This window comes from Rhinopithecus bieti, unplaced genomic scaffold (genome assembly GCF_001698545.2).
Source record: "Rhinopithecus bieti isolate Rb0 unplaced genomic scaffold, ASM169854v2 scaffold_315, whole genome shotgun sequence".
Classification (NCBI taxonomy): domain Eukaryota; kingdom Metazoa; phylum Chordata; class Mammalia; order Primates; family Cercopithecidae; genus Rhinopithecus; species Rhinopithecus bieti.
This window is the reverse complement of record NW_016803481.1, coordinates 1,990,496-2,015,317: the sequence shown is the minus strand read 5'-3', so window position 1 is coordinate 2,015,317 and position 24,822 is coordinate 1,990,496. Positions and strand designations below refer to the sequence as shown.

The 24,822-nt window shown below is 50.8% G+C and overlaps 1 protein-coding gene across 1 annotated transcript in view; it reads right to left on the bottom strand.

Moving 5' to 3' along the window:
• SCARA5 (scavenger receptor class A member 5) overlaps nucleotides 1–18,428 on the bottom strand; it is a 131,869-nt gene extending 113,441 nt beyond the window's left edge. Inside the window, exons 1-2 of the mRNA XM_017885008.1 lie at nucleotides 17,834–18,428; nucleotides 13,062–13,188 (exon numbers count right to left, since the gene is read on the bottom strand). Of these exons, the coding sequence (XP_017740497.1) occupies nucleotides 13,062–13,173 (112 nt within the window). The 5' untranslated portion in view covers nucleotides 13,174–13,188; nucleotides 17,834–18,428. The remainder of the gene's footprint in view (nucleotides 1–13,061; nucleotides 13,189–17,833) is intronic.
• Between the last annotated feature and the right edge of the window lie 6,394 nt (nucleotides 18,429–24,822).

Sequence of the window (24,822 nt, the reverse complement as noted above, 5' to 3'; positions counted from 1 at the left end):
AAAAAAACAGAAGGCAATGATTCCATTGTTACCTACTTGAGTTTTAACAGCAGCAAACAGTTACTTTCTTCTTGTTGTCTTTGGTCCCACAGCTCATAAACAGCAGGTGGAGATAGGGTTTTATTGCTGGGAGGAACCTCAGAGCTCAGCTCATCCAAGGAGCTTCGTGAAACCCACCCAAGTCTGACTTCACTATGGTTACTCATCACTCACATCGCTCACTGTAACAGGCAGCCACAAACAACCTCTGTCTTTGAAGCTGCCACCACTGTCTGGCTTTCATGGGGACTCCATAAGACAGGGAAGGAAAGTATGAAGCAGGGGCACTGCCACCGAGAGCCACCCCCCTGAGTCCTGCCTGGAGTCACAGTGGACCCAGGGAGACAAGTCTCCCTGGAGCCTGGGAGGGTCCTCAACAACCGTGATGTTGTGAAGTCTGTATCATCCTGGTCATCACCCTGAATCCTGGCAAAAAAAAAAAAAAAAAAAAAAAAAAAAAAAAATCTTCTAAAGCTCTTGGGATTTCCAGAGTCATAAGAGTGATTTTTGTATATTCATGAGATGAGTGGGTCTGGGGACCCCCTAGATCGCCTCAGGATGGGGACTGGCCCCTGGAACGACCAAGGCAGGATTAGAGAGTTGGGACCTTCAGCCTTACCCCCCAACCTCCAGGAAAAGAGAGGCTGAAGGTTGAGTTGATTATCAATAGCCAATGATTTAATCAGTCATGCCTACATAATGAAGCTTCCATTAAAAACCCAAAAGGGCTGGGTTTGGAGAGCTGGACGTGCAGAGGTTCCTGGAGGGCAGAACAGCTGGGGAAGGCATGGAAGGTCTGCACCCCTACTCCCAGACCCACCCTGTGCACCTCTTCCCTCTGCTGTTCATCTACACATCCTTTGTAATATCCTTTTCAATAAACCTGTAAATGTGAGTAAAGTGTTTCCCCGAGTTCCAGGAACCACTCTAGCAAAATAATCAAACCCAAGGTGGGGGTTCCTGGGAACGCCGATTTATAGCCACTCAATCAAAGGAAGTGGGTGCAGGGTGGGAGCAGTCTTGTGGGACTGGGCCTTCAACCTGTGGATCGCAGGCTACCACCAGGTGCATCGTATCAGGATTGAATTGAACCAGAGGACACCCAGCTGGCGTCCGTAGGAGAACCCACTTCAGAATTGGCTGTTGATGGAGAGAAATCCTCATCCATTTTGGTAACCTGAAGTGAAGCATTCTGTGTTGAGTAAGAGAACAGAAAAAAACATTTTGGCTTGTTTTTATTCCTCTCCAGAACAACCAACTGGGGTAGAGTGAACACCAGTGACCTCTGCCCTGCTGCATCCCAGGCCTGAGTCCTCAGGGCAGACGGCCCAGCAAGGGCACCCGGGGTAGGAGCCTGGTCTTCTGCAGAGCCAGATGCTCCCAAGCCTTCTAAGTACGGGAGAGCAGGGGAAGGAGAGACAGCCAGGCCTAATTCCATGCAGATTTCACAATGGTCTAGGACAGTTTCTCTTAGTACTTTCAGAGATCTGTCCATCTTGTCACTTTCACATAATGTTTGTTATTTTTCCTCCACCCCTATCCATGTCCCAAGTTACTCTGCATAAAAATTCTGGAGAACAATCAAGGGTGTGTGTGCTTGTTTTCGGGAAAGGATGCTGGTGTGTGTCTTCTTCTATAGCGGGGGCTGAGGGGTAGAGAGAGGAAGCTGGGAGAGGGGAGGGCAGGGTGGCCAAGGTGAGCTGGTACACCACTGCAGCCACGTGGGAGAGAGCCTGAGAGCCTCCCAGGAAGAACAAGGGGTTCCTGGGGCTGGTGGAAGATGCCACTATTCACGCCCCAAATGCACAGCACACAGATTAGAAGGAATGCGGCATCAATGCACTGAGACTCAAGCAAGCAGCAGGCTCAGGGTTCTGCCTAATTTCAGGCCAAAAGACCCTCCCCTTATAGAGTGGCTCCAGCTCCTTGTTCAGAAGATTCCCAGTTCCCCTCCTGGCACTTTTGTCAATGACAGTAAGTCACTCAAAGATGTCTGCAAGTTGGAAGCCAGGTCTCAGCCAGTTCCATTTTTAAATCACTCCTCTTTCTGGGATGCTAATGCAACCTTCCGCCCACCTCCTGGTCCACTTTGGTTTGATGAACTGGTTTCTTCTCTGGGCAGAAACAAATGAGTTGAATACACCTGTCTCACTCTCCCAGTTCCTACCGCCATTCAGTTGGAAGGGTGTCTGGCTTGGGAGACAGAAATGCTGAGAGCCTCCCCTGCCACTTGTAGGGGACTGAGTCATCCGTGTCCCTGAAGCCTCCAGCTCTGCTACCTATGCACAAAAAGCACAACAGGCCATGCCAGAGGAGGGAGCTCAGCAGATCTGGGCAAACAGGATGGGGATGAGGCGCCCTAGGACTTTGGGTGCTCCTCAAAAAACTCCTCCCCACAAAACCTCACAGCCTCACCAGCAGTTTCTTCCCTGAGGCCACCCAGCAGGATCACTTGAGCCCTCAGTCCTGGCTTAGCAAGCCCCCCTGCCTTAGTCCAGGCTGCCACAGCAAAGTACCACAGCCAGGGCAGCTCATAAACACAAATGTACTGCTCACAGTTCTGGAGGCTGGAGGTCCATGATCAAGGCACCGGCAGATCTGGTGTCTACACAGCCGTCCCACCCCTCACGGTATCCTCCCATGGCGGCAAGAGAGTGAGGGAGCCGCTGGGGTCCCTTTTATAAGGGCACTTATCCCACCCATGTGGACTCCACCCCCATGACCTAATCACCTCCCAGAGGCCCCACCTCCTAATCCCATCACTTTGGGGGTTAGGATTTCAACATAGGAATTTGGAGGGTACACAAACATTCAGTCCATTGCACCCACAGAAAACCAGGACTCCCAAGGCCCCCCATCACCCACGGTTAACTCCAAACAGCTGTGTTTATCCTCCTTTCATGCCATCTCCCTCCCTGACTCCTGAAACCTTCCTGCATCGGCCCCTGGACTCCCAGCCGGTCAGCCGTGAAACCTCTCATTCCCTCAGCCTCTGCTGCAGGTGTTTCTTCTACTTTCTTGTTCTAAATGAGACCTGCTTCCTGCCTGCCTGACCTTTCCCATGAGGACTTTTCTTTTCCCATTCTCCTCATACACCAGTCATATGCCAGGGTGGTAGATGTTTCGCTTTGCTTCCTTCTAGAACTTTCCCTCTCCCTCCTCCCTAAAAACCCCCAGCACTTGTGTTCACTGTCATAAGACTTGACACCGCACCTCACCGTTAAGAGTCACCTGCTCCTCCCCTCCAGGGGACCCTGTCGCTGCCCTGGCTCTCCTGATGCCCAGGTATCACTCCTTGTGGCCTCCTTACCTAATTTCAGCCTCACAGCCTGGGCCATTCGCTTTGAGCACTGGAAACATGGCTGGCCCAAGCAGGGATGGACTCTGACTGTAAAAGACGCACTGGATTTTGAAGACTCAGCATGAGAGAAAAAAATACATAAATACCTCAATAAACTTTATAGCAATTACACGTCAAAATGATAATATATTGGATACACTGGATTCACTAAAGTGCACTACTCTATTTCAGTCAGTTTCTTGTGTTTTCTTTTTTTTTTTTTTAGGAGAAACAAGGGTTCACCATGTTGGCCAGGCTGGTCTCAAACTCCTGACCTCAGGTGATCCGCCCACCTCAGCTTCCCAAAGTGCTGGGATTACAGGTGTGAGCCACCACGCCTGGCCAGATGCTTGTGTCTTTTCACCTTTTAAGCTGGCTGCTAAGAACTTTAAAATTGCATGTGTGGCTCACCTTTCGTTTCTAGTGGATTCTGCTCTCTAGAAAGGCTTTTCACCAATCACTGAAATCTAAATCCCACATTCAAATGTCCCACTTTATAAACGCCATGGCTCATCTTATGTATTTATGTATTTATTTATGTATGTATTTATTTATTTATTTTGAGACAGGCTCTCACTCTGTCACCCAGGCTGGAGTGCAGTGGTGTGATCACAGCTCACTGCAGCCTCAACCACCTGGGCTCAAGAGATCCTCTGGTCTCAGCCTCCCAAGTAGCTAGGGCTACAGGCTACTAGCCAGATTTAAAAATCTGGCTAATTTTTTAAATTTTTTGTTGGTTGGGGGGGGAAATCTCTTTGTGTTGCTCAGGCTGGTCTTGAACTCCTGGCCTCAAGCAATCCTCCCATATCGGCCTCCCAAAGCACTGGGATTACCGACTTAGCTACGGTGCCTGCCCTCATCTTCTTAGTGCAGTCCCTCAGGTCTCTGACTCTGGGGTGCCCCAGCCTCCCACAGACCATGCATCCCACTGCCTTTCCACCCTCTCACACCCTCCTATCCTTGCTGGCCCTCTTATCCTACTCCACTCCAGGATCCACGTTATCAGGTCACACACTTCCACTCCTCGCTCTTGTCTTGCTTCCTCACACTTGCACAGGGAAACTCCAACCCCGGTCGGGTCTAACTCCACCCACACAGCTAAGCACAGATGGAAAAAACAAACAAACAAACAAAAACCATGCCCCTAAGCCAATGGGGCTGATTTAAACTCAGAGCCTAAAGACCCAGGGGCGCTGGCTGTCCCTGGGCTCCTACCTTTCCCTCATCCCATCATCTCTCTCTCCCTCTCCCAGACATGACTTCCCACTCGCTCCTCCTCTTCACTCTAGGTTTCCTATTTGACAGAGAAAACAGAAGTACTGCTTAGAGCCCCATGGGCAGGCCCAGGAGCAGAAGCAGACACACTGAACAGACACGAGGGTACTCACACTAGGACCTCACATCCTTGGGGTGTGCTCTATGTACCCATTTGGAAGGACTCAGTGTGGAATAACTCACATAGCCCTTACAAAAGCGTATGAGACAGGGGCTATGGGTTTCCCATTTCTTAGAGGAGGGGAAGCTGAGGATAAGAGCTTGTTCAGGTTTTCCCAGCCAGCACTCAGCAGAGATGGGGTCTGAGCCCAGCCTGTTCAGCTGCAGAGCCTGTCTTTTTTTTTTTTTTTTTTTTTTGAGATGGAGTCACACTCTGTCGCCCAGGCTGGAGTGCAATGGCGTGATCTTGGCTCACTGCAACCTCTGCCTCCCGGGTTCAAGAAATTCTCCTGCCTCAGCCTCCCAAGTAGCTGGGATCACAGGTGCACGCCGCCACGCCACAGCTGGCTAAATTTTCTGTATTTTAGTAGAGATGGGGGTTCCACCATGTTGCCCAGGCTGGTCTCAAACTCCTGAGCTCAAGCAATCCACCCGCCTTGGCCTCCCAAAGTGCTAGGATTACAGGTGTGAGCCACCATGCCCGGTCCCAGAGCCTGTCTTTTTAAGCACCACACAAAGTCATCCCCACAACAGAGAAGGTGAGACTTCAGCACTCTAGACTCAGGCATCAGAGCCGAGTGAGGCTGTGTGCGGATCTGCACCAATAACGTGTCCATACCCTGAATTTCCTTCCCACTGAGTCACCTTTAGGTAACCTTGCACTTGAGCTAGCCTTGTGCTGGTCTGCAGTGGGAGGGAGGAGAGAGGGGAGGACAGACCAGCTAGAGCAATGGTAAATTACAGAAGTCATGGGGCCCCGTCTCATGCCTCTTTGTGCCCCTTGCTGCACACCGCACCTACAGAGTCCCTGAATATATTTTGCTGCAAGATGAAGACGAAGAAGCGAATGAATGAGCAAGCAAGGAAGCAGAGGCCAGGACTATGAGAGCAAGGTCTGTGGGCAGGAGAACTGGGGGATGCCATGAGGAAATCTGCCCTGGCCACTCATCATCCCCTCTACTCCAGGGATCACCAGAAGCCCACCTGCCCACCCAGGGCTCTGTCCTCACTGCAGGTCTCCTTCAAGCCCATCCACTCCAGACTGTACCAGGCTAGTGGGACAGGCCGGTGGCACCCCCCCCCCAGACCCTCCTCACTGCCCCCATCCCTGGAGTAATGCCACGTAGGAGATGGCATGGCCCAGGGCTGGGGCTTTGGCTGAAGACGGGGAGGGGAGGCTCCAATCCATGCCCATCTGCGTGGGAAGGAGCCCCTGGTGCCTCTGTACCCCCTCCCTCCCTCTTCCTGACGCCTCCTGGAAACAGCAGCCTCCATCCTGAGACAAGGAAACACATCCCTTGGCTTTTCTGGTAGCAAACTTCAGGGGGCCCCAGGGAGCAAAGTGCCTCCAATCAGGATGATAAAGGGACAGACACACATACGCCATAGAACCAGGAGCCCTTAGGGCCCAGTATTTCTTATAGATTCTAATATTTGAGAAATAGGACTAAAGGAACTTGCTCAATTTCCTGGAGTATCTAGGCCTCATGAGAATCCCACTAGTAACCAGGACGCTGCTTTCTTCAGCAGAAGGCCAGGATCAGCCTGAAAACACTCTCCAGGCCAGGGTCCCTGAGAAGGGGCATGGGTGTTTCCTGGGAGGCCCGGGGTGGCAGCAGCTCCTTCCACCTCCTCATCTCTCCCTCTCTTTCTTCCCCACCTCCGCAAGCTTTGCAGGGGACTCCCAAAGATCAGGGAGGGAAATAAACGTGGATCGAGGGGCTACTGCGTGCAAGGCGCTTTACCCGGATTGTGTCACGTCATCCTCCCACAATGCCTGTGGGGTTAGTAACATTATTCTCACTTTGCAGACAAGGACACTCAAGATTAGCGGGTTGGGGCCCTGGCAGAAACAGAAGGCTCCCTCAGATTAGGACACATCACAGGGTTTCATAAAAGGAATGTCTCAAAGGTGTGGCCAGGATGTGACACGCACAAGGACAGAGCAGCATTCGTGGGCTGTAACCACCCTTGGGTCCAAAGGGTCAGGGATGGGAGCAGTTGCCAGACCTGGAACGGGAAAGCCCAGGTAGACAGGGCAGCTTTCAAGGAGCTGTGGTCTTTGGTGGAGGGACAGGAGCAGCCCTGGATGACTTCATAGGGCAGAAGCTGGAGGAGTAAGTGCTCTAGCTTCCCTGTCTCCCCTCACCCACCTCCTGTCGGGGCTCCCCAGTGAGTTAGAGTAAAGAACAGTGTACGGCACGTGGGGATGGCAGGACAAACAGAACCCCCTGCACTGGGTCTGAGTTCACATGTGCAAGGACAACACAACCAGTGTGTGCACTATGGGTTCACACCCAGCCCTGACACACTGCAATGTGTGTCACCAAGCCACTCCCATCTTATAGAGGGACAGCCCATTGGGCAAGAGAGACCTGGAGCACTCCTGGCCACTGGCTCCCCCGGGGACCGGAGACCTGTCTAACAGAGCCATGCTCTCTGCTCTGCATGGGCTGTAGCTCTGAACTGGGTTAATAGCCCCCTCTCCTGCACCAGAGCCTGAGGCTGCAACCTGTAAAGAGCGGTGACTCTTCCAGAGGCCCCAGCCAGCCCCTCCCAGGAAATCCATTCCCATCTTTGGGCAGCAGCCCAGCAGCCCTCAGCTGAGCCAAGTGAACCAGGGAGATCTGACGGATGAGAAGGTAGATGAGGAGGATAATTTCATTTTATGGGGGAGGAACACAGGAATTGGGAGGCTGGGCCTTGGGGCAGCGAGTGGCCCGGCTGCAGGCCTCGGCAGCCGCCAGGAGCATGTGTAACTCATTACCCCCAGGTCCCATTTGCGGACACGGATGACGCCATGAGTGGAGGGGCTGGGGCTGCGGGGCGAGTGGGACTGCAGTATTTTTCTGACACTAACACCTCTCTCTGGCCCTCAGAAAGTGCTGTGGAGGAACCAGGCCCAGCCAGTCCCCACCCACTCCCAGCTCAGCCTCCTCCTCCACCTCCTGGCGCCAGACTGGAGAGGCCCCGACTGTATATCAGGGAAACCAAGGCGGGAAAGAGGAAGGCGGGAGGGGAGGGTGGAGGGAGGCCAGACCACCGGTGTCTGGGGGTTCTGTTGAGAGGGTGGTGCGAGTGAGCATCCATCACAGGCCGCCAGAGGCAGCTTGGCTCAGGAACCTTCCAGGTCCTATTTGGGCTTGGCCCTTCCAAGCAGTTCCAGCCCCTCAGGAGGACCCTCGGCTATTGCCCAGGATCCACAAGGTGAGGAGGACGGGGCCTTCCATCAACAGTGGGCCCCAAGGAGGACAGCAATGACCAAGACTAAAGGGAGGAGGTAGATTCCAGAGGTGACCCCGCCTAGGCATGCAGAGAGGGGAGGCCCCAAAGGCATCAGAGAACAAGGGGTGCCTGGGGCGCCTTGAAGGATGCAGGGACAGGACGAGCTGGAGGAGCTGGGCAAGGTGGCTGCTCAGGGAGGGGATAGAGGAACCAGGGCACCCAACAGTCCCTCCTCTTCCCATATCACCTGGCAAGTGAAGAAAGGGAAGGGATAAAGGCAGGGAGGGTGAAGAGAGACGGGGGCGAGAAGGAAAGAGTGAAAAACAGCGGGTCCTGTGCAGAAGTGGAATGGCACCTGCAGGAGCTGCTCTGCTTGGGGAGGGTCCTTTCCTCTGCGCTGAGGAAGCTCCCTGGGCATCGAGTCCCCGCCCAGCCCATTCCCCACGGGTGTCCCCTCACCTCCTCTCTTGCTTTTCCTGTCCTTGCCTCTGGTGGGTGGCTGCAGGGAGCTCCTTTCATCTCTGGGCTGACCACCTGCCCAAGCCCATAAAAGAGGGACTCCTCAGCACTTCTGCCTCCAGGCAGTGCCTCCTTGTCCAATGGGTGAGCTGTTTGTAACCTGGCATTTCTTGTCCCTGTTTCTCAGATGGGCGGGCAGGAGGGTGTGCGTGGGTGAACCAGGTGAAGGCTAGCGCCTGGACAGGGGCGCTCACGCTTGCTGGCTGGCTGAGTATCTGTTGGGGTTGCCAGCAGCCACATGGTGAACAGAGATTTTCCAGGCTTAAGGCAGATTCTGCACTTGGATTCTCACGTGCCTCCTTGTCTATTTCCCTATTGGTTCCGAATCCAGAGGTGAGGGAGTCACTCCTTGGCACCATCAGCCCTACCCTGTGAAATCCCCATCCTGGGAAGGAGCCTGCATCCCAGGTAAGGAGACTCAGAGTCCGGTTCCAGCTCCACCACTGACGACCTGAGTGGACTTACCGTGTCATTTACCAACAATCACAAAGACTTCCTGGACACCTGCCACCTACAAGGTCCCAAAAGAATTCCAAGAGGAGCAAAACACAGTCCTGACCTCATGGGTCTCAGTGAAGATGAGACCTGCACTCCACAGCACATGGGCCATGAGAGCAGGGCAGCTCATCACATCCCAGCAGGAACACTGGGGAGCCTGCGGGAGACTGGACCTGGGGACCATTAGGTCCCACTGCCAGGGAAGGCTGCATCTTACCTTCATATCGAGCTGTACTTTTGCAATTTTGCCTCCGCTGATCCCACTATCCCCATGGCCAGCCTCCAACAAGAAGTGCCGTCTCTCCTCCCCTCCTCCCACCTCTCAACCTCCATTGAAGGAGGAAGTTCTGTAAGGGTCTTGGAGCTTGTCCTGGGCCTCACACTTCACTGTCTTCACTTACTCAATAAGCGCTCAAGGGTAGCCCTGACTGGGTTCAGGGGTGCTGGCTCTCCCTTCCTTTCTCATCTCTTCCCACCTTCCCCCTCCTTCCTGCCTGGTCCCAACCCTTCCTCTTCCTCTCCCATTTCACTCCGCAGAGAGGAGGATCAAAGACACAGCAAAACCCTTTAGAAACAGATCAAATATGACTTGAATTTCCCCAAGTCAAGCTTGTCGTTTTCCTCTCCGAAATGAAAGGAAGAGGGGAAAAAATCAAATTAGAAGATCACAAGCTTTGAAATCCCTGGCTTCATCTCAACACTCTACTCTGCCTGGGTTCCTCATGTTCCAGCCCCCAATCTGGCAGCCAGGAATGAAGATGGACCCAGAGAACTCGGCAATCAGGTGTAGATGGTGAATGCTTTGCCACATTTAGACTTCAAGAACCCCTCTGTTCATCCATCCATCCATTCATTCATTCATCGATTATTCATTCATCTATCCATCCATTAATCCATCCATTCATCCATCCATCCATGCATCCATCCATTCACCCCTTCATCCATCCATTCATTCATTCATCCATTTATTCATTCATTCATTCCACTACTCCATCGCTCATTCCATTCATCATCATCCATTCCATTCATCCATCCATCCATCCATCCTTCATCTCCCCTTCTTCCATTCATCCACCATCCCATCCATTCATTCATTCATCCATTTATTCCATTCATTCATCATTCCATCATCCATCATTCATCTATCCATCCATCGCTTATTACTCATCATCCATCCACCATGCCCTTCATCTCATTCATTCATCCATCCATTCACCCATCCATCTCATCCATCCATGTATCCCTCCTTCCATCCATTCATCATTCATATTCATGCCACTTATTCATTCATTCAATCCATCCCTTCATTCTCCATCTAGCCATCCATATCAATCCATACCCACCATCCATTCATTCATCCATTTATTCATTCATTCATCTATTCATTCATTCATCCATCCATTCATTCATCAGTTCATCCATCCCTTCATTCATCCATCCATCCATCCATCTATTCATCCATGCATCCATTTATCCATCCATCCATCCATCCCTTCATTCATCCATCCATTCATTCATCCATCCATCCCTTCATTCATCCATCCATTCATTCATCCATTCATCAATTCTTCCATTCATTCAAAAAATCCCTAGTGAGCACCTACTGCATACTGGGTTTGGGAGACATCAATAAACAAAATAGAGATGCCGGCTGTGGTCCAGCCTATATTCTTGTCATGGGGAACAGATAATGAATGATACATGTAAATAAGGAGACTGCTGAGTCAGGAGGAAGTCAGACCATGGAAGAAAGGAAAAAAGAGTCAGGGAAAAGGGAATGGAAACTCAGGCCTTCGAGAAGGTGAGAGCTGAGCAAAGTCCTGGGGGAGGAGACCATGGAACAAGTGGGACGGGGCAGTAATGCAAGCTGGGGGATGCCAGGGGAGCACCCTTTTAAGGGGAGAAGCCCCAGGTGAGTGAACCAGAGGTTCCCTGACAAGGTTGGGGCAGTGAAGAGGGGAGAGGCATGGGACCTCCTGGGCACAATTGTCAGCACCCAAGTTTTCACTCCTGCTGTAGTGGGAGCCACAGCCATGCTTTGCCCAGTATAGCGTCATATTCTGACTTGGGGTTGAAAAGGGCCACATCCTTAATGCAATGGCCAGGTCCAATTTTACACACAGAATTTTACAACCAGATAGGACCTTAGAGATATCCCCCTGCATCCTCATTTGGCAGACAAGTACACTGAGGCCCACAGAGGGTCACATGCCCAGGAGGCGCAAGTCAGCCTGGACGCCACACCTCTCAACCTCTGCTGCCTGCCCTGTACCTGGGCCCTAGCATCAGGGAACCCTGGGACAGGATATGGCTAGCATGGCTTTCAAAGTGCCCTCTGACAGAGCTCCCCACACCAGAGGGGCCCAGAAGGTGTAGTGGCTAGGGTTGCTGTTAATTTTCAGTCCTTCTGGTCCAAATGAACTTTTCTTAAAAAAAAAAAAAAAAAAAAAAAATCTGGTAAGAGTAAGATGAGGTACTGGGAAGAGGGTATGGTGGTCCCAGGGACATCTGACCCCTCCCACCCCTGAGGCCCCCCAGGCTGGCCCTGATGGTCCTCTCCAGTCACCCCACTGTGCTGTACCCAGTCTTTCTTGCCAAATCAAGCCCCTTTGCTGATGTGCTAGTGGGTACGGATGCCACCTTCCCCTTTGCTGATGGACTGATGGGAGCTCTGCATGGGGGCAGCACGCCAGGCCTTCTCTGCCCAAGTGGCATGAGCCTTACAGAAACCCTGACTCAACTTGGTGTCACACAACTAGGAATACCTTTCCCACCTCTTAGACAATCTTATTCAGTCTTCCAGCCCTTTTCCAGAAAGCCCTCTGCCCGCCTGACTTAATTATTCACACACATTTTAGCCTACTTTATATTTTAGGCAGTTGTTCCCATGCCAGCCGCTTCTGGGATCATAAGCCCTTTGAGGACAGAGACTGTTTTAATTTCTCTTTGGAGCATTCCTGGCTGCTCACCCTGGCCTGACACATCATGGATCCTCAGAGTATGTTTGTTGATTGGAATCTGAAAGAACAGCCACCATGGTGGACAATCCTAGGGTGCGGTGAACAAGTGCACTGGTCAGAAGCCCAGATCTCCTTGTCTTCTCTGCCTGCGGAGACCCTCCCCGCTCCCTGCCTCTCTGAGCCACCGTAGTTCTTTCCCTACACTCAGCGCCTGGTGGGAGGAATACAGGGTTGGAGGAAGAGAGGAGTGGAGTCATTACTCTTGAGTAATTTCAAGAGGCAGTTGGCAGAGTGGAGCGAAATGAGAGAGGGAAAAGGCCTCCTTGGCCGGAAGTCTTTTTAAGGCTCTTCAGTAAGCTTCATTTTATTTCTCTTTGATGTGGAGGCAATGTTTTCCTCTCTGACATGTGCTGCATGCGGCAAGAATTTATCAGTCATCTACTGGGTGCACAGGAGCCAGACTGATGGAAAAGCACTCTGGGCTTCTCCAAAGGAAGCTGCATCAGTTGGATCTCCAGGGTTTTAGCAAATAAGCAGCCCCTGAGATGCAGGGCCTTCTGAGTCACTGGCGTGGGGACCCCTTTCTGTGGCAAGACCAGGGCCTTGCACCCACTGGCAGAATGAGCACTTTGGAGAGCTGTTTGCCCCTCACGAGTGCTTCAGGAAGTGGGTGGGAGGCCCCTCTCCTCACCTGAGAGGGTCTGCACTGACTGGCTCAGAGGTCCTTGCCTGACCCCAGTCTCACTCTCTCAGGAGTAGAAGCATGGCCCTCGGAGTCAGGAGGCTCCGTGCTGGACCACCCTATGACTGATGGGCTGTGCAATCTGTCCATCTGTAAAATGAGTACTCATCTGACAGGTTTGTTGAAGTGAATGAATGAGAAAACCCATGGAAAAGACCTTTTAAAGCATAAAGTTCAATATATGCACTATTACATGAGGAGGTCACAAGCACTCAAAGGCAATGCCAAGGTTGAGTGGGAGCAGGGCTCCCTCCCCACCCCCAGGTCAGATCTTGTGCCCCAAGTCTGAGCCTGCTGTACTCACCATCCTCACACAAGTTCAGCTTGGACAGGCTCCTGCCATCAAAGGAATCCTCACAGATGGAGCTGGCATCACAGTCGCTGACAGTGTGCAGGTACATGGCTTTGTTCTCCATCACGCCCTGCAACAGCTGCAGAGAAGGCAAGAGGGGAGGAGAGGGAAGACGAAGGCAGGGAGAGAGACAGAATCAACTGTAAGTGGAAACAGAAGCAAATGGATAGAACAAGGCACCCACCCCTGACCCTAAGCCTGAACACGGGACCCTCTGCTCATCACCAGGACCCAGGTGCTATCCTCCAGGTCCTTGGGGCCATGATGTCTCCACCCCCAGTTTTCTCAGGACTTCAGAAGATCAAGGCCCTTGGGCCTTTCTGATGGTGGGATGTGTCCGTTCCTTTCAACAACTCTCAGGGAGGCTGGAATCCTGAGCTGGGGCCACTGTGGGTCACACTGGGTGGGGACCAGGAGGAGGGAACACTGCCGACTCAAAAGGTGACCTGCGAACAGGCTCTGAGCCCTCAAAACCCGGGGCATGCCAGACAGACATGAGCTTCTGTTTTGTGTTGGAAATGAAGGAAGGAAAGGAAGACACGAAGGGGCATTCAGAGCGGGTACAGAGACCACTTGCAAACAAAGCTGAGCAGATCAGGACTGCTCCCAAATCCAATGGGGCTGGCATGTTGGAAGGAGCTTGGCTCAGTAGGACCACAGCAGGGATTCATTTACTGTGGTGGGGCCCGAGGAGCAGGGAGCCTCTGTGGGGACCCGCAGGCACTAAGCATCTGGGCAGCTTTAGGCCAGGGGAGGGCTTCTGTCTGCATGGCCCCAGAGGCTGATTCACTGGGTCTCTGGGTCTACACCATGACGTTCCAGGGGCATATACATTGACTTAGGAGAATCCCATGCTCTTTGAAAGGAAACAGCCTGTTGACGCAACAACGTGTACAACCCGATCCCATTTTGTAAGAGATGCGCACATAAGGTGTGTGTGCATGTAAGACGCTATGATGGCTCTGGGTGAGAAATGTATTACAGGACTCTGGCTGGAAGGGATTGTGGGGATTTAATATTTCTTTTTGCTTTCAGATTTTCTGGGTTTTCTGTGACGCATTTGCATTCCTTGTGTAATGAGAAGAATCTGTTTTTTAAGCCAAATTACAAAGTATTTACATCAATTACTTGATATTGTTTTTGTCACATAAATGCTCAGTGACTTCACAAATTATTCTCTACTTTCATCAAGGTTCCAGACATGAGTTTACCTTGACCTTTGCCTCTGATGCTCTTTAACTATCTGGACATTTAAGCAAAAAAACAGCTTTTTTTTGGTTAAATAATAAACCCTTTGGAAGATAAAAGCCCCATGAGGATGGGTCCCAGGCCCAGTATGGAGCAAACTCAACCCTTCGACCCAGAGGAGACTGGGAGGAGAGGATGCAGGGCTGGCAGGTGGCAGTGGGGGGACAATGCCTGTTGATTGAGAGATCAGTCAATCAGTTTCTCTTCAGAGGGAGGGTGGGCAAGGAGGTGTGGCAATTTTCATAAATAGACATAATCAGGGAAGGAGGCTGGCTGGGTCGCTGTGTAGCAGAGCAAAACATGAATTCCATATTTTCTTCCTTCCTTCCTTCCTTCCTTCCTTCCTTCCTTCCTTCCTTTCTTTCTTTCTTTCTTTCTTTCTTTCTTTCTTTCTTTCTTTCTTTCTTTCTTTCGAGACAGGGTCTCACTCTGTTGCCCAGGCTGGATGGCAGAGGTGCAATCTTGGCTCACTGCAACTTCCACCTCCCAGGCTCAAGTGCTCCTCCCAACTCAGCCTCCTGAGTAGCTGGGATTACAGACACATGCCACCATGTCCAGCTAATTTTTTGCAGAGATGGGGTTTCACCATATTGGCCAAGCTGGTCTGGAACTCCTGGACTCAAGCAATCCACTGGCCTCAGCCTCCCAAAGTGCTGAGATTACAGATGTGAGCCACTGCACTCGGCTGAACCCTTTATTTTCATGACTTGAGCTTGGCCTCCAGAGACCTCTGACATTTGGGCTGAGAAGAGACCAGAACTGACCAGTCACTGTATACATGTCCTTCCAATGACCCAGGAGGGCTGGAGGCCTCTGCTCTTAGCCCTTCTCTACATCCCCCACAATGGGCACACACACGCATGTGCACACACATAGTATGGGGCTCCCAGTATCTGCAGGCCTCTCCTCCAGCCTATGGGAGGGATGGAACAGGGGGTGGTCCACAGCTTTGCCAGGATCTCTCCTCCCAGCCCCAGACTCCACCCACTCTGGCTTCCCTGTGCTGCAGTGGTGTCCAGTTCATTGGGCTCCCAATTCCGGCCCTCCACCCAGGGAGGGCCTCTAGGTGGGGCCCTGGGCAGCTCCAGCACTGCTAAGCTGCAAGGCACCCTCCCTCATTTCAGGAGCACTGTGTGCGGCACTCCTCCCTCTGGCTTTGCTCCTTGGGGGGCTGTGAAGCAGGAGGCTAAAGTCTCTTTTGCTTGCAATAACCCTCCCTCTGCCAAAGCCAATATCCTCTACTGCCCAGAGGCCACACAGAGCCAGACAGGGCGCTGCCCCTGGGGAGTGGAGGTGTGAGGCCCCACTGTCATTTCCACCTTCCTCCTCTTCTGGTTAGCTCCTGGGACGGGGCTGGAATGCACAGCTTGTTAGCCAGAATGTGTCTGAAGGGCGGCCCGTCTCCTTCCTCCTTCCCACCCCTCAGCTGGTCCAGCAGGAGCCCCGGGGAGCTGCTGGGGAGAGGGGCCGGGGCCAATCGGGGCCAGATGTGAGTGCACAGGGCTTGGAAAAGCTCAGACAACTCTACTCATGTTTGTTACTTGGAAATGAAAACTACGCATGTTCTAACTGCCCAGGTTTTCTTGGGGGCTGTTTTTCTTTCTTGGGGGAGGGAGCAGACATTGGGACCCTCAGATCGCAGATCTTATGTCTTTGGACCAAGTCTGTGCTCTAGAAGATGAAACTGATGGCAAGTGCTCCTCCCAGGAGCACTGTAATGGGGGCAGGCTGATGGCATTTGCATTCCGTCACTGCCATTTTAAAGATAAGCCATCCCAGACCAAAGAGGCAAAAGAAGGAATGGGTATCAGAGCGGGAAGAGGCCCGGGCACAGTTTTCCCACACAGGGCACTGGCTCAGCTGCAGGGTTGCTTTGCCTGGGAATTGCATGTCAGGCTCTTTTGGTGACCCCTTTCTGGGCCCCAGATCAGGCAGAGAAGAGAATCCTACCTCACACTGCCAGACAGTGTACTCCAGCAGATGGGGATCCTGGGACTGAGGCGGGGCTCTGAGAGCTTGAAGCACATGAGCAAGATGTGGAAGCCACAGTGACCCGTGAATGAAGCCCAAGGAGCCTGGACCTCAACTTGCAACTCAAAGAGGGAGGTTTTGCTCTAACAGGGAGGGGACACCCTCTCCACTAACCTCTTGGCTGTCATGATTTACTTCCAGACAATTTCACCCAAGGCACTTAGAAGGGCAGGTTCAGGGCCAGGGATCTGCTTCTAGATTCTGCATTTGAGAGCTGGAAAAGACCTCAGCCATCTGTGCCCTGCGGCCCTGTGCCCTGGGGCCATCTGTGCCCTGCAGGCCTGGCTCTCTGCAGGAACGCGGGGAGCACAGAAGCCAAGGGCTCCTATCCTAGCTCCTCTGTTTATTGGTTTCTTGGGGAACTTGGCTCAATCACCTGACCTCATTCAGCCTCAGGTGCATCACCTATAAAATGGGAAGGTTGGTATATGCTGGTCTCCCGGGGTCACTGTGAGCCTCTCGTGAGATAATGCAGGTGGCATGACTTTATGAACAAGGTCACTCAGGGGAGCTGGTGGCAGAGTCTGATGAGAACAAGCACCCCCCAGCATCTTCTGACCCTGCCTGGCAGCCAGGTAGGGGGGTGTCCAGGTTCCCAAGGCCTCCCTCCTACCTAGCCAGTCCCAGAAACAAAGATGTTTGAAGTTCCCTTTTCAAAAGGCAATCGCAAATGCACTCCAGGGCTGATATCTGGACCCTGGCTCCTCGATCCTTCTCTGGACATCAGAAGGACTCTGTTAAATCCTTCTCTGAGTGGGTAGCGTGACCCTCACTTGCTGCTCCCCAGTCAGTTTCCCTAGGTACCAGCATAGAACTCTGCAGGCTTTACGGCTTTTCTTTGGATTACCTCACTTTAAACTCATCAAAACCAAGGGAAAAAAATCACATGAGCGTGGCCCTTCTCCAGAGAGGGAATCGCTAAGTAGGTTTTAAATGTTTTCCTCCTCTAACTGTACTTAGTTAAGCTAAATCATAACCCAAAGCTGGACAGAGACAGATGTTTTAGAAATAACTTCTCCCCACATATATCCAACCACTGGCACATGCACACGCACAGACATGCATGCACACACATGCACGTGCACACACACACGCACACACACGAAGCCATGGAGAGGAGCTGTCACCTGAGCCATGTGCACCCTGAGTAGGCTCTTTGGCTGTGACATGAGTCAGTTGGAGTTGTCACTAAGGCAATAGCTTCCCTCTGACACCCCAAATGCAGGCTCACACTCTCTCCGGCCCAGGCAGTTGGATGAGGGCCCAGCGGATATCTGCGGGCCCAGCTAGCGGGGACCTTCCCACCTGGAGAAAGCACCTTCAGGCTCTAGGTCTGAAGTTTCCCAAACTCTGTACTCCACTCCATTCAGCTCATTCCAGTCTCCTCCAGCTGCCTTTGAGACAGCATGCCCAGAAGATAGGGCAAAATTAGTACCAAGACTCACCTGAGTGCCTCTGGCTGAGGCTGTAGACCTTTGTCCCCTCAGATCCTGGCATTCGCCATGGTGGCCGGAGAGCTGTCTGCCACCACGCTGAGACACAGGCCACCCCTCGGACAGCGTCCCCACAGCCAGTCAAATCCAGATGGAGTCATAGAAAGGGGCTGCAGGGGCGCCCAGGGACGAGTCTCAGAGCAGGACCACAGGGGCCACTTCTGCAGGAGGACCAGATTAAGATGCAACCTGTGGCAGAGTGGGGGTCTGGGTCTGGGGCACCCCGAATGGGGGTGTGCGCCTGGGACTCCCTGTCGTTGGTGCCTGACCCTGGGTGGCGATCAGGAGATGTCCTGAGGAGGCACCGGCAGCTCCTCTAGATACTGCCTGAGATGCGAACTGCAGCTGCTCTCGCCGCCAGTCTGTATAAAACAAAGTTATTGGAGCAGTTGCGGAGGCTTCTGCAGTGGGGTCTGGAATACGGTCCCCCTCCTGCGGCCAATCGTGGCATTACAGCCCCATGTTGGAACGTCCGCCGGGCCCAGAGCAGCGCGGTCAGCCTTGGCCTTGGGACTCCACCACGCCGGCCTAAAGGCCCTGCTCAAAATACTTTTTGGAAGGCTTCTGGGGGAGTGGCAGCTAGACCTGGCTTATGAACCACGCAAGAAAACCAGTCTTGTAAACTTATTTATAGGACAGAATTGGCATGGCTCAATTCATTCACCAAACTTGGCACAGAGTTACTTTATGTATTTTCCTGGAGTCACGTTCATCCCCAAAGGACACGGATTGGCCACACTGGGGGTAGTCAGGAAAATGCCCCAGGGGGTTCCATGGAACTCAGCAGCAAAATCAGCGTTTCTGGCTCGTTAACGCTGCACAGGGGCTGGGGGATGCAGGATGAAGACTAACTGGCTGTCCATAGCAACTGGGTCTGGGAGGGGGACTCAGGCACGAATAACCCTGGACCTGAGCATGATTGCTTACGTTTGAAAAAGGAGATCTAGGCCGGGTGCAGTGACTCACACCTGTGATCCCAGCACTTTGGGAGGCTGAGGTGGGAGGATCGCTTGAGCCCACCCACAAGTTCAAGACCAGCCTGGGCAACACAGTGAGACCCCATCTCTTAAAAAAAAAAAAATCTTTTTAAAGACCATCTAACCAGATGTGAAGGGAGCTGCGAAATTCAAATTGGGGTGGTAGTATCAGGGACATCAGAGCAATCCCCATAATGGTCCGAGCCAGGGTGGCATAGTTAGGCTATGCAGATGGCCTCCAGAGGACAGCACTCTGAGGTAACGTTCATTAATGTGTTCCTGTCTGTTGGTGAAAAGTTCAGCCTCAAGACTCCAGGGTCAGACTTCGTACATGAGAAGTGTTTGCCAAAACTCAACTGTGTCAGTGCAGCTGCCCGCCCACAGCTGAGTCAGAAACGCCTTCCTCATTCTCAGTGACTGCCCCGCCTGACTGTCTGCGAAGCAGCTCCAACATCAAACTCCATTTTACAGAAAGAACAAATGATAATTGTATCATTATGATAATAATACCAGGGAGCGGAGGAGGAGAAGGAAAAGAAGAAGAAAACACTTTATAGCAAATACCATGTGCTTCTTAAATATTAGCTCATTGAACCTATTCAACAACTCCGTGAGGCAGGTACTGCTATTATGCTCATGTACAGAGACTGAGAGGAAGTGACTTGTCCAGGGTCTTGTAGCCAGTGAGTGGCAGAGCCAGGATTCAACCCTAGGCAGTGTGACTCTAGGGTCTATGCCCTTAACCTCTCCCCTGCACCACTGCCTCTCAAAGGGAAACAAACGTTTTTGCCCCCATCAATTCACCAACATTCCTAGGAACGTAATCTTAAAAACTGCCAGAAATGTGATCAAAATATGATGTCCAACCAGCCTGGGCAACAGGACAAAACCCTGTCTCTACAAAAAAAAAAAAAAAAAAAAAAATACAAATAATAGCTGGGCATGGTGATGCATACCTGTAGTCCCAGGTGCTTGGGAGGCTGAGACGGGAGGATCAATTGAGCCTAGGAGTTTGAGGTTGCAGTGAGCTGTGATCACATCACTGCACTCCAGACTGGGTGACAGAACAAGACCCTGTCTTTAAAAAAAAAAAAAAAAAAAAGTGATGTCCAAAGATCTTCCCTAAAAGGATGTGCATATTAGCAAGAAATGTGGTAGTTAGTGCTACGGACTAAATGTGGCCCCCAAAATTCAGGCATTGGAAATGTAATCTCCATTGCAACAGTGTTGGGAGGTGGGGCCTTTGTGAGGGTATTTGAGTCATGAATATATTTGGGATGCTGTAGAAAGGGCTTGCAGAAGTGGACTTGCTTGATCCTCTGCCTTTCTGCCATGTGGGGACTCCACGCTTGTCCTCGCTTGTCCTCCCACCTCCCGCCCTGTTAGAAGCACTGAGTTGTACTGCATGATAAGCACATACCACACGCAATGTGTATATCGGTCTCCTGCTGACGGGGATTTGGGATATTTCCAATCTTTACCTATTATGAATAAAGCTGCTGGAACAGGCAAAGGAAGATTTGACAGTGAAGTATTGGAATGACCTGGAGGGCTGGTTTTCTCATGGGTGAGAGTCCTCCTGGCAGCTCTTAGTTCAGATACCTCCTTGCCACTAAAATCAGAATTGTCCCCAAAATTATTTGCTTCCATTCAATCACAAATGGCATTTGTAGTAGGCATTTCTGCCCCCCAACAAGCTGTGATGAAAATGTGATTGCCTTGATAGAGGAGGGCTGAATAGACTTCTGAAGTAGTCTCATCTATGACATCTCAGTATTTAAAATGGAGGGACCAAGCTTTTTCAATTTGTTTTTTCTAAAGGTAGGATGTCGCTTTGTCACCCAGGTTGGAGTACAGAGGCACAATCATAGCCCACTGCAGTCTCAACCTCCCAGACTCAAGAAATCCTCCCACCTCAACCTCCTGAGTAGCTGGGGCTACAAGCATGTGCCACCACACCCAGCTAATTTTTTAAAATCCTTTGTAGAGATGAGGTCTCGCTATCTTGCCCAGGCTGGTCTCAAACTTCTGACCTCGAGCGATCCTCCCGCCTCCATCTGCCAAAGTGCTGGGATTACAGGTGTGAGCCACCATGCCCAGCCTCCATTTTTGACTCTTATAAATGGTGCTGCTGTGATCATTCGTGTGCGTGTCTTCTGGGGAACATATGGTTGCCATTCTCTTGGGCATATACCTGGGCGTGGAATCGCTGGGGCATAGGGTGGCCCTGTGTTCAGCTTTGGTGGACATGGCCAAAGAGTCTCCCCTGGTGGTTTATACCAGTTTATATCCAGCAGGGGCTGAAACTACACTTATTCCTTGTCCTTGTCAGTGTCAGCGATGTTTATTCCATTTTCCCTGCTCTGGTGCATTGTAGAGGTGCCATATTGTGGTTTTAATTTGCATATTCCTGATGACTCATGAAGTTGAGCACCTTTAATTATTGCATTAGGTCTGATTGTTGACTTGAACTCTGGGCCCGTTACACAGCAGGTCCTGCCCTACGGCTTGGGGTTGACTGTTCCATCTGCCTGGAGTGGTTCCCCCAGATGTTTGCACAACTAACTTCTTTGCCTGCTTCCCATCTTTTCTCAAAGGTCACCTTCTTCATGCTGCTGAGCCTAATGATTCTATTTTAAAATGCTACCCACAAGCCAGGCATGGTGGCTCATGCCTGCAATCCCAGCACTTTGGGAGGCCAAGGTGGGAGGATCACTTAAGGTCAGGAGTTTGAGACCAGCCCGGCCAACATAGTGAAACCCCATCTCTACTGAAAATATAAAAATTAGCTGGGTGCAGTCGCAGTCTCAGCTACTTGGGAGGCTGAGGTGGGAGAATCACTTGAACCAGGGAGGCAGATGCTGCAGTGAGCCGAGATGGCGTCACTGCACTTCAGCCTGGGTGACAGAGCGAGACCCCATCTCAAATAAATAAATAAATAAAATTGCTACACACCCCTGGCCACTCTCAGTCCCGCTCACCCTGCTTGGTTTTGCTTACTGTCTGCTAGAACAGCAGCTCCAGAAAGGCAGCTCACTTGAGTGCTTCAAAATGCCTAGCAGGGTGCCTGGCGCACAGTACACACTCAAGAAATATTGGTTGTGTGACAATCTGAGGAAACAGCATCAGGTACAGAGAACAGAAGGCTCAGAGGCCTCAGTATGGAAACACACTGGACATGCCGGAGGGGCAAAGAAAGGCCCAGTGCCCGGAGCACAGAGAATGCAGTGCCCAGAGACAGGAGGTAAGGGGAGAAGGAGGCCTGGGTCTCGCCCTGAGCACAGAGTGGGGCTGAGGCCACGCCCTTCTTTTTTGTCTCTCTCTTCTCTCAGGGAGCACAACAATCCTGTACTATTTATATTTTATATGTTTCTTCTTTCTTTTTTTTTTTTTTTTTTTTTACATATTTCTTCATGTTATTATCTTGTTTAAACTTTTTTTTTTTTTTTTTTTTTTTTGAGACGGAGTCTTGCTCTATCGCCCGGGCTGGAGGCGTGGCCGGATCCAGATACTGCAAGCTCCCTCCGGGTTTAGCCATTCTCCTGCTCAGCCTCGCCGAGTAGCTGGGACTACAGGCGCCGCCATCACGCCGGTAGTATTTTTGTATTTTTTTTTTATGGTAGAGCGGGTATCTCACCCCGGGTTAGCAGCGATGTCTCGATCTCCTGAACCGTCGTGATCCGCCGTCTCGGCCTCCCAAGTGCCTTGGGATTGACAGCTGAGCCACTGCCCGGCCTCTTGTTTAAACTTTTAAAAATTTAATTGTGGTAAAATACAATTGCAAAATTTGCCATCCTAATATTTACTTATTTATTTATTTATTTATTTATTTATTTATTTATTTATTGAGACAGGGTCTTACTCTGTGGCCCAGGCTGGAGTGCGGTGGTGTGATCTCGGCTCACTGCAACCTCCACCTCCTGGGCTTAAGCAATTCTCCTGCCTCAGCCTCCCAAGTAGCTGGGATTACAGGGGTGCACCACCACGCCCAGCTAATTTTTGTATTTTTAGTAGAGACAGGGGTTCGCCGTGTTGGCCAGGCTGATCTCAAACTCAAACGATCCACCTGCCTCAGCCTCCCAAAGTGCTGGGATCACAGGTATGAGCCGCCATGCTCAGCCCTAACTGTTTTAAAATACATAGTTCAGTAGTATTAAGTACATTTGCATTGATGTTCAACCAGTCTCCAGAACTCTTTTCATCTTTCAATACTGAAACTCTACTCATTCAACAACTTCCCGTCAGCTGTCCTCCAGCCCCTGGCAACACTCATTCTCCTTTCTATCTCTTTGAATTTGACTACCCCAGGGACCTTGCTATTTCTGTATCTGTGGGCGGCTCTACAAAAACATACTCTAAAATGTTTATCTTTAGGATTTTCTTTTCAGTTAGTTTTTAACCTGGTTCACATGAAATATAAGTGCTTTTCAAAAGCAATTTTGTCCATTGTTTACAAACCAGTGTTTATCTTTTATTATTGTTCAGCTTTGTAAAAATATCTTGGTGAGAAGTATGTAATCAGCTGGCTTATGCCTATAATCCCAGCACTTTGGGAGGCCAAAGCAAACGGATCACTTGCGGCCAGGAGTTGGAGACCAGCCATGGCCAACATGGTGAAACCCTGACTCTACTAAAAATACAAAAATTAGGTGAGCATGGTGGCTCACGCCTGTAATCCCAGCTACTTGGTAGGCTGAGGCAGGAGAATCACTCAAACCCTGGAAGCGGAGGTTGCAGTGAGCTGAGATTACGCCACTGCACTCCAGCCTGGGCAACAGAGTGAGACTCTGTCTTAAAAAACAAGTATGTAATCTTTCAAAACTCAGAATTTGTATTTATCATTTTTAAAAAGTAACACTTCATTGTATAATGAACATGATCTTGTTTAGGAGTTCATTTTGGTGAAAATGATTGTACACATCATTTTAAATGCTAATAAGAATTTAGCATTTGTAAAATTGTATTCAATCAATAACATAAATGCTTTCTAATTTGTCATCTTATTGTTTATCTCAAAGCATCCATCCAGTCTGAACTGAAATCCGTCAACCACCCTGACCCACAACGTCCCTAACCCCAGTCAGCAGTAGCTAGATCTCAGGGAGGAAAACAGATCTGAGAAAAGTGGCCTCTGAGTTAGAAAGCAGCCCAGCTTTTAACATTTTTACCTGGATTTTCTCCTCTATAATTTTCTGTATTCCCCCCCTCAAAATTATAAGTACTTTATTAATTAGAAAAAATGGCCAGGCACGGCAGCTCATGACTATAATCCCGACGCTTTGAGAGGCCGAGGTGGGAGGATTGCTTGAGGCCAGGAGTTCGAGACCAGCCTGGCCAACATGGCAAAACCCATCTCTACTAAAAATACAAAAATTAGCTGGGCATAGTGGTGGGCACCTGTAATCCCGCTACTCAGGAGGCTGAGACAGGAGAATTGCTTGAATTTGGGAGGCAGAGGTTGAAGTGAGCCGAGATCGCACCATTGCACTCCAATTTGGGCGACAGAGTAAGACTCTGTCTCAAAGAAAAGAAAAAAGAAAAAAAAGAAAAAAAAATATAGTAACCCCATAAAAAGATATCTCAGAGATTATTTATCCTCAGCACACTAATTTATATGCTTAGCTAGGAAAGCAGGCATGTCAGCAACAAATGCCACTGTCACAAAGTGCTGAATTAGGGTAAATCCCTACACTTACAGTGTCAAGTCTTGGACTTCAATCTAATCATTCCTAGATGCATGTCATCGGGCAATCACTAAGCTTCGTGGTCTCTGTGTTGTCATGGGACATAAAAATAATAACTCCATATCACAGAATAGACAGTGGGATTAGACAGTGGCTAAGAGGCCACTGAGAAACCTCATGAGATGATCCCAGGAGTCCCTTGAAAAAGGATTCTCTGGTGAAAACCAAAAGCATGCCTTTATTGCAGGACTTATCAGAGCCTTTAAGGTGCTCTTGAGCT